The 18358-nt window shown below is 40.2% G+C and overlaps 1 protein-coding gene across 2 annotated transcripts in view; it reads right to left on the bottom strand.

The window, feature by feature from the left end:
• The window catches only part of kcnq2b (potassium voltage-gated channel, KQT-like subfamily, member 2b), a 49443-nt gene that overhangs the window by 20081 nt on the left and 11004 nt on the right, over positions 1 to 18358 (bottom strand). The window contains exons 2-12 of one of the 2 annotated variants that reach the window (XM_034086167.1): positions 10074 to 10164; positions 9876 to 10002; positions 8302 to 8477; positions 7441 to 7566; positions 7212 to 7322; positions 5794 to 5889; positions 5596 to 5690; positions 4955 to 5014; positions 3136 to 3165; positions 1635 to 1688; positions 702 to 901 (exon numbers count right to left, since the gene is read on the bottom strand). In XM_034086167.1, coding sequence (XP_033942058.1) covers positions 702 to 901; positions 1635 to 1688; positions 3136 to 3165; positions 4955 to 5014; positions 5596 to 5690; positions 5794 to 5889; positions 7212 to 7322; positions 7441 to 7566; positions 8302 to 8477; positions 9876 to 10002; positions 10074 to 10164 — 1166 coding nt within the window. The remainder of the gene's footprint in view (positions 1 to 701; positions 902 to 1634; positions 1689 to 3135; positions 3166 to 4954; positions 5015 to 5595; positions 5691 to 5793; positions 5890 to 7211; positions 7323 to 7440; positions 7567 to 8301; positions 8478 to 9875; positions 10003 to 10073; positions 10165 to 18358) is intronic. The other variant, XM_034086168.1, reaches the window with a different exon arrangement.

The following is an 18358-nucleotide window of genomic DNA, read 5'->3' as shown; positions in this document are numbered from 1 at the left end:
TCCTCACAGACGGCAACAAAAGTCCGAAATTATACGATTTAAAATAAAAGCAATAATTGTGGCTTGATATTGAGTAAGAACATGTTTTTATGAACCACACAGCTTCCAGTCTCCCACGACCCGACCGGAGAAAAAGACGTGCTTCAGCCTGCAGGCACGAAACACGTTACCAGTAGAAATACATTGCTTTTCAAATCGTGCTGTGCAACACGAAAAAAAGGGGTAAATCGTGTTGGTGAACACGAAATGCCGTGAGACTGGGTTGAAATGTTAGTCCATTGACAAATTACTTGAGTCTCAGTGACAACTGAAACTACTTTTTGAATGATGTATACATGCAACTTTTCATCCAAGCTCGCTAGCTAGCACTAGCATTAGCCAGTAATGTAGCTAGTCACTCTTCCTCAGCTCCTTCCTCCTGTGCAGATACAGTATATTGGTCACTAAAACTACTTCCAAAAATGTCAAGCTTATTTTAAAGCTGCTTAATGTTTAAGATGTTTGATTGAGTTTAAATTCTGTTTCAGAGAATTTCTATCTTAACATGCACACCAATTTAGAGAAAATAAACGATATATTTTACTATGCACTGTTGTTCAACTTTAACCCTAACCTGTTTCCGCCCTATCTCTTGACAAAAAGGTAGTGGTATTGATAGTGTTCTTCTAAACGGTTTATTCTGGACTGTGGAGTTCGCTCACCCTCTGAGTTTTGGCGTGAGGCGCTGCCCCGGACTTTGAAGGCGTGCTTTGGCCCTCGGTTCTTCTCATTGAAACTCAAGCTCTTTGCAACTTTGCTTGGACTGGCCTCGGCCCCCTCCTCCGGAGACTGAGCTTTCCCCTTGGCGACGGGAGCCTTGGAAGGACTTGGGAACACCTTGTCCTTCAGGCTGGGCTTCCGACTACAGAGAGTAAACAATGAAAAGGAAATGTAACTATTTTTTTTATGCATCATTTAATTAAATACACTCTAACTAAATGTCTTTATCCTACTGCTTTCTTGTGCAAGTGTAATCTTTATAATTTGACAAATTCTGCGCTGATGTGATGATAGATCTTACCTCTGTGGAAACGTAAAATTGGGCAATGTCCTACAGCAGAAGAAGTCCATATACGAACATAGTGGAGCATTCAGTGGGTCAGGCAAGCAGCAGGAAGCTACAAGCAAGCATGCATGGGAAGCAAAGTGACACTGCACATCTCAAAAAGGCAGAGCTGCGGTCTCACTGTGTGCAAAAAAAGTGAACATAAATCATGCAAAATAATTCACCATCATACTGTGAGCTCCGCCTGATACTCGGGAACTGGTCAAAGGAAACGCATTAAGTATTCAGCAATATGCACCTTGCCTGCTGAACAGAAGTTTGCTGATTAGGCAAAAAAAAGGTAGCAAGCAAATAAACTGCATAGAGACATTACTAAACAGAAACCATAGTGTGACAGGGCTGAAAACAGGGATGTATATCTGCATTATCTTTCCAGAGAAAAAAGGTATGTCACATACTATTTTTCACTAAGCTATATTTGTAAGTCCTTTCCCTCTATGTGTTTGAGTAGGTAAAGGAAACAGAGGTAGGAATGGAAGAAAACATACAGACTTGCAGTGCAGACTTAGTATCTGTGCAGCAACTATACCTAATAGTTCTCGGACAGCACCCGCAAAGTCTGTCTTTGTGTGCATTTTCACTACTGCAGTGGTGGGTAGTAGAGGAGACACAAAAAGATAAAGTAGCAGTGGATACAGTCACAAAAACAGCAGTGTGTGTGCTATACTGTGATGCAAGTAACACTTTATTGTGACTGATTTATAATACAGATTTGTTGTATATAACTAGCAGTTAGTTGAATTTATTTTTCCTTTTGTTACTTTTCCACATGTGTAATGAATTGAAATGCCTGCTAGTCAATCAATCAATGTTTTGATAAAGCTTATAGTTAGGGCTGATTAGATTCAGCCCCTAGTTTTGCTGATATAGGCTTAGTTTGTCGGGGGACATCTTACTTCTTCCTTCTCTCTGTCTGTACCTGTGTACTCTCATGTTCCGATTAACCCAGCTTCCCCAAATGTCTTTCTTTTTGGTGTCTATATACGCTGGGATCCGGAGTCATGGATGATCCTGCGGTCCTGTGTCCTGCATCGCGAGCCCTGGATCTTGAGCCGTGGCTGTGGTCCTGGATCATAGGTCCTGGATGGATATCCTCGTGGATTCATCTTCCTATTATACACACATGCATTTCCAAACATTTGGACTACCTATGTTGCAAATGTATTATCTTTTCAATTTACACACGGCATCTATTGCACGTCTGTCCGTCCTGGGAGAAGGATCCCTCCTCTGTTGCTCTCCCTGAGGTTTCTCCCATTTTTCCCTTTAAACTGGGTTTTCTTTGGAAGTTTTTCCTTGTACGATGTGAGGGTCTAAGGACAGAGGGTGTCGTATTGTCATACTGATATTCTGTACACACTGTGAAGACCACTGAGACAAATGTAACATTTGTGATATTGGGCTATATAAATAAACATTGATTGATTGATTGATTGATTGATTGATTGATTGATTGATTGATTGATTGATTGATTGATTGATTGATTGATTGATTGATTGATTGATTGAATTTATTTTTCCTTTTGTTACTTTTCCACATGTGTAATGAATTGAAATGCCTGCTAGTATCTTCTGACCTAGGGCATACAATGAGCAAATAGTTTATAAAGGACCAAGTCATGATAAAGTGTTACTACATCTTTAAAGACAACACTTGTTTCTTTAGTCAAAAACAATGTGATATAAATCAAGCTCCTAAAGTGTTCAAAATCACTTTTTTTGTTCCCAAGCTGATGCTGAAAGCCAGAGAATCAAAGAACAGCTTAGTGGTGAGAAAGTGGGCATGAGGCCAAATTCAGCTGATCTTTGGTGCACCATGTGAGCAAATGCAGCATGACCGTTCTTGAAGGAGTTACTTAACATACAGACACATCCATGTCGGACACGCAGGACTTACAACACACACTCACAGACAGATATACTGTACACACGCACTCCCTCAAGAAGAGTGCCTCAGCAGTAGCTAAGAGCAGATTTGAAGAGAAGCCAAAGGGAGGTGAAGAGAAATAAAATACCAACAGATCACAGACCTGGGAGAGGTTTCAGCTTGAGAGTCCTTCCTATGAGGAGGAGAAACTAACTGTTACACTGTATGTCATAATTAACATCGATCCATGTTGTTAAGGTTGTGGTAGATTAGCCCTGGAACATGTTCAGAGAAATATTAAGACAAGTTGCTAGACGTAAAAAAGTGTGCAGCTTCAAATTCAATTTACATACAGTATAAGACGAGATAAAGAAGATAAGAAATGACATGAGCCATTTCAGCCATTTTAGGCGGCTAAAACAAGCTTTGAAAACAACATTAAAATATTGTCACTTTATATGGTACATTTCAGACAATGAGCAACACAGACTTTAAATCATAGTTTAGCTGTCTCTATCAAATTAATATAAGCATTTCATTAGAATAAAAAAGAGGAAATACATAGCTTTCGGGTCTCAAAAGTAAAGCCAAAATGTCTCAAACCTGCATTATCTCTAATGTCCAGCAGGGGCAGCCCTATTGGTCAGAAGCAGAGACTGTATATGATCAGAAGTCAAATTATATAGAAGTCTATGAAAAAAATCCCCTTACTTCTCGCTTGATTTATTACCACTCTATACATGTTCCAAGTGAGTTTATGGTCTCAATCCCTAGTTTGAAGTCTTCTTCAATGCAAGAAATGTATGTGGCCCTCAATGCTACACTATGTTTACCAGTTGAATTATCAAAGGTTGTCAAATAAAAAAATTTAGTATCCCTTTTCTTTTTTTAAATATCCATTTTTCCAATCCAAAGATTATTCCTTCAATGGCAATAACCATTACCCATCATCACTATGCTCCCCATTGTACAGTGTAAGCAGGGTGCGAACTGGAGGGGAGCAGGGGGAGCTATAGCTCCCCTAGTGGTGACATGAGCTCCCCTGGGAACATGGTTTGTGACATTTGGGGGGAGCTCTCTAAAATACTGATATGATGACCAAATAAATTCCATTTTGGGCATGTTTTTTTTTTTCAAAGGTGTAAAATAAGTGAAATAAAATTATATTTAGAGTTTATGATTCATGAAAAAAGTTTCGCCTGCTTGCACGCTGCCCGCAGCTCCACCCACTACCCACTCACTCACAAGCTCGTTTAGTTGGCACTGCATGTTTACCAGGCATTGTTGCTGCTGCTGAAAAAAACAACTTACTTTGGGCAATTTCTTTAAAAAGACGGCCAAACAACCTGATCAAGAAGACCAACCGAATGTAGCTGGTGGAAGCACATCGTACGTTGTGACTGCTGCTACAACAGAACCGAGAGAGGAGGGAGCTAAGGTCAGTGCTAGTGCTAACTTGACAGCTAACGTTAACTTGGGGGCTGAAGAGCTATGTGCATCGTTGTGTTGTGTGTGTGGCATCGCGTCTCTCCAGGCAGTGAGAGGGTTGTGTTGTGCTATAGCTGTATTATTAATATTAATGTGAAACAATGTAGCCTGTTTTTGAGTCATTTTAAGTTGATTTCATTAAACAGTCACACGTTACATTGGTGGTCCGTGGATTATTTATTATCAAGTTGATCGAAGTTTGCGTAGCCCATACATGCTCGGGAAATCTGTTGACATGAACATGATCCATCGGGACGTTTCATGTAAATGTAGACCTGTGGCACCACCCCGTGTGCAACAGATTTTCTCTTTATAATAGGCCTATGTCTGTGCTGTTGCTATTAATGCACGGATCAACATTTACCCCCCCCCCACCCCCCCACAAAAAAATCCCGGCTCCCCCGGAGACCGTGGTATAGTTCGCACACTGAGTGTAAGCATCCCAGCATCCTTTTCATTATCGTCTTCGGCTTTGTCAATGCTCATGTTTTTACCTGAATGACTTTCCCTTCAGGTTCCTCAGCAGGTCCAGCTGATTCAGAGGTGGAATGAGTCTGGGAAAAGACAAAGAGCATTTCTGTCAAGGAACTTTCAACTCAATGTCGAAAAGTTGAAGCTCGCCGCTGGGCACTTTTAGTTTGGCAGTTCTCTTTTCTGCTGGTCATCGCCTTTTTACCTACAACTGGAATGAAACCAAAAAACAGAAGCCATTTTCAATTAGAAAAGACAAGCAGCTTCTTCTAGACACATAGGCTATTAGTCAGAAATGTGTGCCGTGAAAGTCTGGCCTGGCAGCTCAACTGCTGATTCATACAGTTGGGCGGTGAAATAGGTGGTTAATTTCACAAAGTAGCCACTGGCAGTGTTTGTCTTTGGAACTATGTTTCAAAAGAGGTGTCACTGGCAAGACATCAGCATCAGCCACTGTACAATTACCCTTATTTAAGCAGAAAGTGAAAGTCACACCGGTGAGCGATGCTTCACAGTAGTATCTGATTCAACAAATGAGTTTAGAATACAATAAGACAAAGAATCAGATTTCAACTTAGCTTAGTTTTCAGAGGGATGGCAGAATGTGATATGGGAAAACAGTATTTATTGAAAATGTAAAGCATTATTCAGACATATCCATCACCTGTACATTGGGATCGCTACAGTCTGCTCGTAAAAATCCCAAGTATACATCAGATCTGTCCGGGAAAGGTTGGTAGCATAAAACCTCCAAGCACCCTGGAAAGAGACAGCAAACGACTTTTAATCTTTTCGTCAGAAGCACAAACGGGAATCAAATCTGCTGTAAATCCCATAAATGGTGTTATCATTCAGTTTTTACCTGGATGAGGCCTGCTGCAGGGGTACGTCTCTTCTCAAAATGTTTCTGCCTGTGTTGCTCTTGTACCTTCAGGGCAAAGCCAGAACCCAGGATGCCCTAAAACGATAAAGGTATCTTTATTGACCTCTATTGGCCAGAAGTTGGAACCGCAACTCCTTCAACATCTTGTAGAACCTTCCACAGCAGAGAGTAGGGAGCACATACAACTAGAAGATGGCATATATATATAATATGACAGATGTCTACAAAGCCTTAAGGTAATATGATTGTTTGATACAATTATTTCCTTCCCACATGGCAAAAGTAAAGGCTGTTTCCTGTTAACAGAATGCTGATACAGCAATCATATTTGTGTAGGACCAGGTTTAACTAAAAGCTTACTGCTGAGTCTGACATTTTTAAATCTCAGGTGAAATGCCAAACATTTAGCAGCAAGTGACAAACCCATCCGTGACTGGAATTATGTCATTAGGGGAGAGCTTTCTAAATGTGAAGGGACACATGAGCAGTGTTTTTGAGGAAGCTTTTAGCTGGCTTCTATAGTCTAATTACCAGAGAGGACAAATAATCTATAATATTCTAGACTGGCTCTTAGACTGCTTATTTTTCTGGGTGGGATCATAAAAGACTGAAAAGTGTGTAGGTAGCTGGGGATCACTACATTATATTAAATATTCACATCCTTTCAATATATCACAGCAGAAATGTAATTACAAGAGAAATACAAATATAATTAGTTTAGGTACTCTAGGTTCAGGGCCCTAGCTGGTTCACTCAGACCATGGATTGATGGCTGAAAGTAGAATGTCTCATGAAGTGACACATAACAACTAAAAATAGACACAAAAAGACCACAAAGTCGCACAAAACAACATACAAAATACACAAAACAACAGCAAAAAGAGGCAAAATGATACATTATAAAGAAGTATGTCATTTTGCCACTTGGTGGCAGCGTGGCAAGCTGAGAATACCACTTCCTTTTTAGATGTTTTTGTGCTAACCAACAATTGGCCATTTTCACACAATCAGTGGATGTAGAGGATCATCATTTGCATTTGGGGTTGTTTTTTGTATGACCTGATGAATGTAAGTCTAGTTTATGCTCTCTGTTGATAGTCTCTATGACGCCATGTGTCACATTGTTTATTGAATCAATTAGATGGTCAAGTATACACAATCTGGTCTTTCATGGTTAAAATAATGAAATATGTTATGTTCTTGTGTTCTAAAAGAATACTAAGTAGTTAGCATGAGGGGTGAAAAACAGAACAAGGAATGCAAACTCAAGAATACAATAGACACATTCTTATGGAGGTACAGAGCAGTTGCACCACATTGCTGATCACTTAACAACATAGAGACTTAATTAACACAAAATAAACCACGACACTGGGTTCAAAGTGTGTCGTACTCACAGCAGGAAGTGCAAAGAAGGCCACCCCGATCATGCTGAACGCGGCTGCCAGCATGCGACCATTCCAGGTCTTTGGAACCTTATCACCATAACCAATGGTGGTGAGAGTTATCTGGTGAGAAGATAAGTTAAAGTCACTCTGATTCGTGGAACAGGTTGCATAAAAGAAAGAATGGAAAACTGGAAATAAAATGTGTAGCATAAGACAAACCCTTTCCCCCCTGTCTTACCAGTCCCCACCAAAGGGCATCAGCATAGGTCTCAAACTCAGTATTTGAATCCTTCTCCACGGAGTAGACCAGGAATGAAGCCAGGATGAGGCACAGGAAGCCGATGTACCACGCTGTGATGAGCTCCTGCAGGGAAGAACAATACAGTGAGCGGAAGGGAATCTAAAGTAATAGTGTCATCGAGGAAGCCTGGCAAAGTGGTGATGTAACCTCTGTAAATTGGTAAAAATGGCCTTTGTAATAATATTACATGAAATTAGAAACATAATTATGTGAGTCCATTGTCCTCTGCGGTAGACCAAGCACTTCATAATAACCGTCTTTGTTTCCCTCGATGCTTCCTCTCTCTGTCGTCTCACACAAACACACACAGTTTTCCACTATCTTGTTCGTGCAAGCTGATAATTCAAAGCTCATACATATATTTCCATACCATGACAGGATTACTGTCACTGAATTAACACGGTGGAAAATAAAGCACTATTAGTTTGAACCCCCATGGTTTAAATCCCATGTGAAGACCACTTTCACCCAGGAGACCACTGTATTGATTGACTGTAAAATAAAACAGTTAACACATGTTTAAATTTACAGTAAATTAATCATCTAATCAAAAGCTGGAAATGATAATACAGTAAAGACAGTATTCAAAACATTATTTATCTTAAAAGATGTTTTTTTTTACCTTTACTTAGCATACATTTCAGTGGAGTTAATGGAACTGCAGAGCACAGTAGATATGCTTGTTAACACCACATCTGGCTGGCTAATACACTGTGATCACACCTTTGAGAAAGGTGTTTAGAAGACGGAGCATTCAACTCTTATTCAACTTCTACAGTAAATCTCGAATGATGTCACCTTGCTGTGGGCGTAAACTACAGATCCCAGCAGCTTCCAGGTGCCCCCCCGGCGGTCCATACGCAGCATGCGCAGGATCTGCAGGAATCTCAAACTCCTGATGGCAGAGGTGGCGAACACATTGCCCTGAGAACCGGCCGCCAGCACTGACACTGAGGCGATCAGCACCATGATGTCTGGAGAGAGAAGACACATCACAGAACTCTGAACACGCTGGGGAAGATACAGATCCCCGATGACGTGATTTTTAAAAGATCGGAATCGGGAGAAAAAAATCGCGGATCGGGAATTAAAAAAAAAAAAAAAAAAATTATATAAAATATTTTTTTTTATTTAATGTTACAAAACAAAAATGACCATGTTCACGTCTTAAAGTCATCCTGAGGACTACGTTTTGGTTTAAAATTACACAACATCATGTATGTGTTGCTTTCTTTGGGCTTGTTTTCATAGACCTGGTTGCTTATTTCTCTCAAATCTGGCAACAGAGTGGGCGCAGTGTCTAATAGTAGCAGTAAGCTAACGAGAGGCTACGTTCAGCTGGTGACTCGGGAGTCGGGACAGAGAAAATGTCAGGAGTTTGGAAGTATTATAAAATTGAAAGCGAAGGCAGTGTAACAGCCAGATGCAATGTTTGCAAGGCGGAGGTTCCGCGTGGTGGAAAGAACAGAGCTACGTTCAACACGACCAATCTAATACGCTACCTGAGAAACAAACACCAACAACAACACGACGAGTACACAGCGGCCACTCAGGTAACGGCACTGAAACAACCGACACTTTCAGAGACTTTTAAGAGGAAAGAGAAACTGCCCCAGAACAGTGAAAAGGCCAAAAAAATAACAGCCAAGATAGCTGAATTCATCGCGTTGGATGACCAGCCGTTATCTGTTACCTTTGTTTTCTCTTAATGCATTGCATAAAGATCGGATCGGGAAAAATCGGTATTGGCGGATTGTCAAAATCAAATGATCGGAATCGGATCGGGAGCAAAAAAAGGTGATCGGGACATCCCTAGATACTTGTGTTTAAAAATACTCTGGTAAAAGTTGAAGTACTGACTAAACTTCGTCACTCGAGTAAAAGTAAAGAAGTATGAGCTTCGAAATGTACCCATAACTAGCAGCTGTTTTAAAGAGTAACTGACCTCCCTTTATATGAATAGAACATTAATGTCATTGTTAGCTAATGATTGTTTCCATGCTGAACAACGGCAACATGACAACGTTTTCATTGGTCCCTCTTCTTTAGAGAAGACCAGGAAATGATGGATACACGGATCGTGTTCAAATCAATAGGCACGCAATGACTCTAAATAATAATGATCACGCCACCAAACACACATTCAAACTAAAGGAACCAGCCTGTTTGGAAAATGTAAGAAGTAGAAAGTACAGGTATTTGTGTTAACAATGTAAGAAGTAAAAGTAGAAAGTCGTCAGAAAAATATGTAGTGGAGTAAAGTGATACCAGAAAAATGTACTTAAGTACAGTAACAAAGTATTTGTGCTCCACTACTCCCTACCTCTGTCTATGAGAGCAAGGGGACATCCAGCCCCACTCTGTTTTCTCACCTATGACACAGAAAGGCTTTCTGGCGAACTTGAGCCTCCCGCTCCATCCTCTGTACCGACAGCAGCAGCCAGCCGCCCATATCCTCACGATGTACTCCACTCCAAACACCACGATGGTCACTATTTCCTGTGGAACAAACCAAAGTTAACCCTGAGACATGTTTGTATATGGAGTACAACTAATTAAATGGTACCTACCAGGATGTACAAGGCACTCTCTGAGCTATTCTTGAACTCTCTGATGGTGGCAAACACTGAGAGGATGAGACAGGAGAAGATCAAGAGGAAGCTGATGGGAGGAAAAGTACAAAAACAGTTATTGCTTTTTATTTTAAGGTATTTCACAGTTCATTTCATTCAGTGAATCAGTCTGCATAACCATATAAACAAAGCATGTGTGGTGTCAGTTTCTTAAAGGGGCAGTTCACCCCAAATCAACTAAATATTCTCAATTACCCTAAGGTATTAAAAGATGATTATTTGCATTTCCCCCCCCCAGTAAAATGGAGATGAATGAACATTTCAATAACTAAACAGCATTATGGCTTTCATAAACCATGTCCCATTTCGATGAACCACATATCTCTGTCAACAGTTACCATAAGGACTTTATTTCGTTGGTTTAAACATTTAAATGAAATTGAAGAATGAAGAAAAAACATGTGCATGGCTTGATACCAACCCTTTATGATATTTCCACATTTAATGTAATATTAATCTGCTGGCATTGTCACGATCATTTGCCATAAAGACCATTTCCCATCTGTTTATCAAACTCTAGGGACAGTTGGGGACTTAATGAATAATTAGAGCCGCAGAAGCTGGGTGGTGCCCTTCTTAGCGGAAATAAGCAAAGTGCATGAACATCTGCAGCTCGTTTGGGAGGAATCAGTGAATTAGTGAGTCAATAAGACAGAAAGCCTGAAAGATGCAAGCAGATACATTTTCATTGGACCAACTGATCCTTCTTAAATAATGTCAATGAAACGATAACAATAAGGTTTCCCATGTAGAACTTGAGTTAGGTCAAGTGACCTTATAACACGTGCTGACATTGACAATTACGAAAGAATAAGTGCAATTACTGGCTTTTTCAGACAGTTCGGGTTAGATAGGGTTAGGCTTCACTGGGTCGACACAAAAGTCATTACTCCTTTCAACAAAGGTTGGGAGTTAGTGTAAGATGAGTTTAAACTTTGTTAAAACTGGGACAATCCCATAGACCAAACTCCTCCATTAGATGTATACTAAAGATCAATAACACAATGTGTTTGTCTAGGTACAATAGAAAAGGGATGGTGAATGGTTTTAAGTAGACTGATGTGATTTGGAAGAAAATCAATTCTGCAGCCACACATCCAGAAAATTGTCTGAGACCGTCGGGCGAGCGCTTCATTGGACAGAACATAACATGTGATTTCAGAGAGGAAGAGGCATGGCAAGGCCTGACCTTAGGGACCTTCTTCAGAAAAGATCGACTGGAAGAATTCCAAAGCAGAGATAATGGAGAGTGCCTGGAGAAACCCAATACTAGGACCACGCAGGAATTCAAGAAGAAATAAGAAGAAAGCAGGCGCAGCTAGCATTAATCATAAGATACATCAAGCATCCCTCTGAGCACAAGATCAGGTAACACATTAAAGCTCAAACTACACCCGAGTGATCTCATTTAACAATATACTGTTTGAGTGGTGGGAGTGGGCTGATGGGGAAATCAAAGGGTGGTTGTTATGACGAAGATGTGAGTAATACCTATTCACACATCCAACAGGAAAACTGCCTTTTAGCTCCGTTTTTGGTCTCAACCTTCATTCCACAAAATGGCCATTTAGCTTCTAAATGCAACACGAACTTCACCAGTTGGTTGCTACATGTATATGATTGATTGTTATCTCAAAGGTGTCTTATCAGTTTCTTATCACTACTATTAAAATGCTTCAGATGGGACAAATGACACCTACCCTCACGATATGAAACCGTTTTAGCAGGTTGCAATGTTGCAAAACATTGATACAAAAATCATTGGTTAGTTCAAGGAAAAGATGGTCGTTTGGGGTACAATTAGTAGATGGGAACTTAAAGTTGCATCTGTATGTATGTACGTACATTTGAAGTCACGATTTGTGTTATGGCTGCAGTGATCTAGCTTAGGAATAGATTACTACAGCCTACTGAACCTCATCTATGTTCAGATAACTACTTCTAAAAGCATTTTATTCAGCCGTTAACACCCGAAGCTGTTGCTGCTGTTTGGTGAACAGGAACTACAGCTAAATGAAACAAAGCTGATGCACAAATAACAAACCAATCAGAAAGGATAGGTGCACTCCAAAAACGAATTCAGGCGACCTTTCACCTCCACTTAATTAAATGCATGGTTGCAAGATAAAAATGTGAGTTAATTGATTTAGATAAACATTTGTTGACGTAATAATGTTGGTAATTACATCAACTTAATATTGTGTGTAATTTGAACTCTGATTTCTGCGTTAATTGACTTCAAACTAAATTCAAGTTGTAGTAAGTAATGCAATTGGCTTGATAACTTAATTGTTCTACACCTTGAGTTAAGGATTTCAAGTCCACTCCCACTCAACATGCCTGGACAAGTTCCCACAGTTAAGACAAATAGAAATATACAGAGGACATTTTAAGGTGAGTGTCATCTTTTGTCATTCAAACACAGATAGCCTTGTAGTTGCACTGTATAGGCAAATTGCTGTTTGGCCAACATTAGCAGCCTTTGAACTGTGAATAGTTCTGTGATACAAAGTAGTAGAGGCTACTGTGAGAGTACAAATACTTTGGTTACTATTGTGATATCGCTTTTTATTAAAAATGAATCTCGTGAAGCAGATCAAGGACATGCTTCTTGAGGTAGGATCCTTATTTAGAGTTGTCATTGAAATGCAAGATGTTGGCAGTCACCCATTCAGAATATATTCATTTAGGTCATTTCTCTTTTTTTCCTTTTTCAAAAATAGCACAATACAATTGAAGTACGCAGAGAACTATAGCCATCCGCTGCCTTGTCGTGTACCTTGGAGAAAAGGAAGAGGACCTTTTCAAGGAGTTTAGCGACGTAATTAAAAATCTTGAAATAAAATAAAATCCATGGGCCCAGGACAAAAGCACTGCTCTCTGTCAGTTACATTTTGAAGCATATTGCACTCTTGGCCACACCCCAATCAATAATATCTTAGCAACGTTCAGCATGGATAGGTGTTGGCAGCAATGGCATGGGAAAAGGATTGTGTAACATTTGAAAAGTGGCTTCTGCTCTTCTGCTCCAGTTCAAGTATTGTATGGAACCTGCAAACAGATGAGAAGATACGCTAAAACTTGCTCGGTTGGGATTGACTAAATCTGTTCACATGCATTTAAACACTAGGCAAAGTACTCAAAAGCACCTCTGTGTGTCTTCAGGACCACATTGCCATGACGACACACACATGCAGACTCAATAGGTGAAAACAATACCAGCGTTGCTTTAGCAGCTGGTAATAATGGCTCTGAATTCGCTAAGAGTGACAGTTTGAAAAGAATGCAATTACCTAATTCATTATCTCTTATGCGCTAACCTTTTATTTAATGTGCTTCAAAAGGACATGAATATCGCCTTCATCAGTGACCGGTCCACCCCAGGATCTGACCATACCATGGCAACCATCGTGGTCCAGGGAAACAAATGAATGAGCAAGCATTCTGCGTTAAATGTGTTCACACTGTTTGAAATAATGACTGTCGGCAGTGTAAACATCTTTGTTACATCTTTTGTCAAAGGGATGTGTGTGATCTGCAGACTGGTGGCCATTGAGAGTTTGTTTGATTTGACATATTTGGCACTGGTTTTAAATATGCAAAGGCCTCTAACTGCGTTGTGATGGCAGCATGTATTTGCTGTGTCCCCATGTCCCACGGTAATATGGTTAATGTGTTTATTTATTATTTGTGGGGCAATTTAAATGTGTTATTTATCTTTTTTTTCAAGATTTAAATGAAGCTCAGCGCACGTTCTTTCAGGAAGACTGGGGCTGAAGTCGAATAGTCCATTTAGCTTAGGAACCTTCCTAAAGGAGTGAAATGACCCGGAAGTCCCTCAGTGGCAGCCATGATAAGTGCCGTTCGAATTCTCTAGAATGATGAGAATGATAGGAAAGGAGGTTTCAAACTTCCTTTATAACCTCCTTTAGCTTAGGAACCACCGGACCTCCCTAACCGACAGGAGAAGCGAAAATGCTGCCCCACAATGCATTGCAGCCGCAGCATTTGCCGTCACTCAACAGTCGGCCGTTCACGGAAACAATCGATTATGACGGAGAAATGATATCATGAAAGTTACGGTGCTTATTAAGCTTTTTAAAACATAGGTGGTAAGTTACAAAGTGCTTTGTTCTGAACGTTCATCAGTATTATAATAAAGAGAGAAATATGAACGTTAGTTTTTACTGAAATGATCAAATAAAGTCTTTACTGAGCTGTGTGGGGTTTGTTCAACTTCTAAAGATGTTTGAATGGTGATATACACAGAGATAGATGTTAAGGACTAACGTTTATAATAAATACATCTGTATTGATTTAAGATCTTTAGTTCATACAATCATACGTGTTGGGATCATTGGTATTAACGTGGACCGGAGGGAGAGGGGGACGAGCAGAAGTTTCACTTTCCTTTTTTATTTCAGTTCCAACTTTGGTCCTGAAGAATATGTTTCTCTGTTGTCCACGTTCATAAAGCAAAGCAGCAGCATCAGAGCACGGTGCAGAGTCTCTGGATGAGTTCACAGCAGCCCCTCCTTCTTATTGAGCATCCATGTTTGTAGTCCGCTGGATAGAAAACTGTGGTTTCCATGGTTACCCCATAGCAGCAGACACACATTCAGGACGTCCGCTGGCGCATCAGAAACACGTCGGATAGTGAAAGTGCATTCGGATTCTCTAAAGTACCGCAGTCTCTTCTCCTAAGTCCTTTTGAATTCTCCTATCCACTATCCCTTAACCCCGTGACGTTTCACTCAGAGGTCAAGGAATAGACGATAGGGTTAGAACTTAGGAGCTGATTTTTAAACTATCCGACTGCAGCCTGGGTGTAAATACATTCACTCCACAGCTGCATATAATCAGCTCATCACAGGCGTTCTCTTTAACCTATTACATTTCACCTCATTCTCCAGCAGCCAATCAACGTGCTGCAGCCAAATTATAAAATGGTTCTCCTCTCTCCTGCAGTCAGCTGTGATTCCAGGTGTTCATGCACCTTATCATACTGTGTGGCATGTGTCAATAAATGTTCAGACAAAATGAATTCTCTCCTGATTGAAACATCATGTGTTGAAATAAACAACTGCAGTTCAAAATAAAAAGTGAATTGCCTAATATTTTTGTTGTGGAATCAATTAATTTCTTTCTTTAAAGGCAAAAACATGAAAAAGCTAAGAAAAAAAACTATTGAATACAATATATTTGGAGCAACTTCATTTATAAATGGTTGTCAACTTAAAAACGTGTGTTCACAATGATGGTAATTAAGTACACACAACTTAAAATTCCTTTTAAATCATACGGTAAAACTAGTTGGAACAACTTAATCTTTTGAGTAATCAACTTAAAAACTTGTGTTTATAATACCAATTATTAAGTAAGTGGTAATTAAAAACACCTCTGATTGTAGAGGAAAAGCCTTCTCCCCTAACTCAAATAACTTTGTTGCTTTAAGACAATTTCATTAGAAGTTGTCTTAACTCAATAAACATTGATGCAAACTGTTGCGTTGATTTTCTTTGTTGAGCCAAGGCATTTGTTTTTAGAGTGTGAGATGACCTCGTAGAGATGAGGGGAAGTGGAGAGTTTGGTGAGAAGTCATTGAGGGTTGGTCAATACCAGTGACACATTTCCATTTGTAGCCTTTATTTAAAGCCTTTAAAAATTACATTTAGTCACTAAGTCTTCATCCATTATTGATATAAGTAATATTGATTGTGTGGATGGGGGCTATGGTGGTCAAATTTCTCCTAGGGCCAAGGAAGAACTAACACCAGACCCCCCCCCCACACACACACACACACACACGCACACACACACAAACCCCCCCACACACACACACAGTTAGCCAATCAGAAGAAAGCAGCAGAGATCAATGAAGTCAGCTCATTCTTTATACTCTTTCTTATTCCTCGTCAGACGCACTAAAACATCTCGACCATAGTCTAATTCAACTGTAGCTACGACTGTTCTTTGTTTGTTTACTTTGTTTGGTCACGTTGAGGTGATTCTCTTTTACATACATATGTGCCCAATAGTGATGGCTTTAGCTTTTGATTATTCTTATATTCAAGGTCACTCAATAGTGCAGTCATTTTCTGACAAGTTGTACCAGTTTTCATATATTATCTTCCAGACTGGTCTCCAAATTGGATCGGAATCATTGAGTAAATGAATAGAAAGAATCAGACCCAAACAACACATTATACCATTGGAATCAATACATGTTGTTCATTCCTACCCATAGTTAAGGCACCTGCAGAACATTATTCTGACAAAGCGGAGACGTCTGATGCTTCTGTCTTTGGTTCTCTTGTGACATATTGAGGTCAGTCTTCACATGTCATCGTTTACAGAACAGTGACTTGTCACTTCACTGTCTGAAGACCAACATGCTGGTGTGTATGCTGGGAACACATCCATTAATACGACCTCACAAGTCTACATTCATGATGCTGGGACAGTTCTTCCACAAATCACAAGTACATATTTTGCCTCTAACTTTTAGTTCCGTTCATAAATGTATATCGTGTCGGTGTGAGAGCTCCTCAGTGATTTAGATATCGGACGAACACATATCTAGCTCTTCTCCAACAAAATGAAACTAGATTGCTATTGGCCTGTGTCGGTGAATGTGCTAAACAAACAGAATAACTTGTTGATTACAGCAAAGTGTGTAGATTATCTTTCTGTATCCAGGTAATGATTTTTCAAATATATTCCTGAGCACCACAACCAGAGGGCCATATAATTAAATTATATTGGAGAGAAGGCACACTCTCTTATAGGGCCCATGTCATGCTTTTCCGGTTATTACCCGTCCCCTTGTGTGTTATGAAGGTTGTTCTGCATGTAAACGGTCTGCAGAGTCACAGACCCTCAAAGTACACCCTGTAGGGAGTAAAACTCTAACACAGAGAAGACATGTCTATGCTGCCCCAGAACGCCTCGTTGGACATTTCTCTTTTCCCATTTGTTTCCAAAATGGACCAGTCCGCGGAGATCCTCACACACCGTCACTATCAAACACAGTGGGGGGACCTTTAGCGTACATTTTCAACTAACAGGGAGTCCCATTGACTTGCATAGAGCTCCCTGGTTGGTAACAGACGAGTTGGGATGGCGGAGAAATGCTCTCCGCGGACCCATGCTCACAGCGTTATAAACCTTTTTATTTCTCAATATCAAGCCGCACTTATTATTTTTACTTCGGCTGTGAGTGTTTGTGTGTGCTCAGGATGAGTTTCGCGCTGTCCCGCTGTATCGCAATGTCCCGACCAATCAGAGCACTGGGCTCACAGGGAGGGGGGGGGCAGGAGCTCCAACAAGCCGTTTAGGACAGAGTGAATACACATACTATACTGAGATGCTGTATGAGAAACCAATGTGAGTTTGGAAAATTGCACAATATAAATATATTCTAGTAGACCTCAACAATGGAATTATGATCAGTGGAAATGGCCATGACATGGGACCTTTAACACAATATATCTCACAATTCGCAACTTACACCAAAACAATCTATACTGATAAATAGCACTACTATTTCAATTTTGTGAAGAACTTTTCCATCAGGATTCGTATAACTTCAGTTTGCTGTAGCTTGAAAATCAAAAAGATGCAGTATGCCACCGCACAAAATCAGCTGTCCTTCTTGTGTAAACACTGATGTGGGATATTTCTCTCCTGGTGATTCCTTTATGAAGCAATGTCATTCCTTAAATACATGTCATTCCTGCACTGGAATGTTGCGCACAAAGAAGCACGTTAAATCAGTTTAAGCATCTGTCCTGACCTGACCCTGCCAGGCTCATCAGTACCTCCTAATGAGGACACTTGGTGCTGAAGGCGGGGGGGGGGGGGAGAACCTGCCTCCTGAAGCAGTCACACAATTATCTTTAACAGCTACTCTTCCTCTTTGCCATCAGCAAAGTGCAGATTGAACAGATTCACTTAAAGCCACCATCTGCGATAGACCAAGCAGCTCATGGTTATGCATGAGGTCTTAGGACAAAGAGGGAAATAAATGTGTGAATTCATGTTATTTACACGTTTTTGGGGCATATATGTCCAGATGTTCATTATCTCATTGGAATGTATGTGTGATACCAACTATAATGCTAATTAGGCACATTTTCTATCAAATAAATTGTTTTAAACCTTCAGGTCTGAAAGTGAAGAAAAGTTCTGCCTTAAACCTGCATTCTTTCTAATGTCCAGCA

The sequence above is a fragment of the Pseudochaenichthys georgianus genome, chromosome 7 (genome assembly GCF_902827115.2).
Source record: "Pseudochaenichthys georgianus chromosome 7, fPseGeo1.2, whole genome shotgun sequence".
Lineage (NCBI taxonomy): Eukaryota > Metazoa > Chordata > Actinopteri > Perciformes > Channichthyidae > Pseudochaenichthys > Pseudochaenichthys georgianus.
Note: the sequence above shows the minus strand (reverse complement) of the source record. Positions and strands in the feature narration are given on the sequence as shown.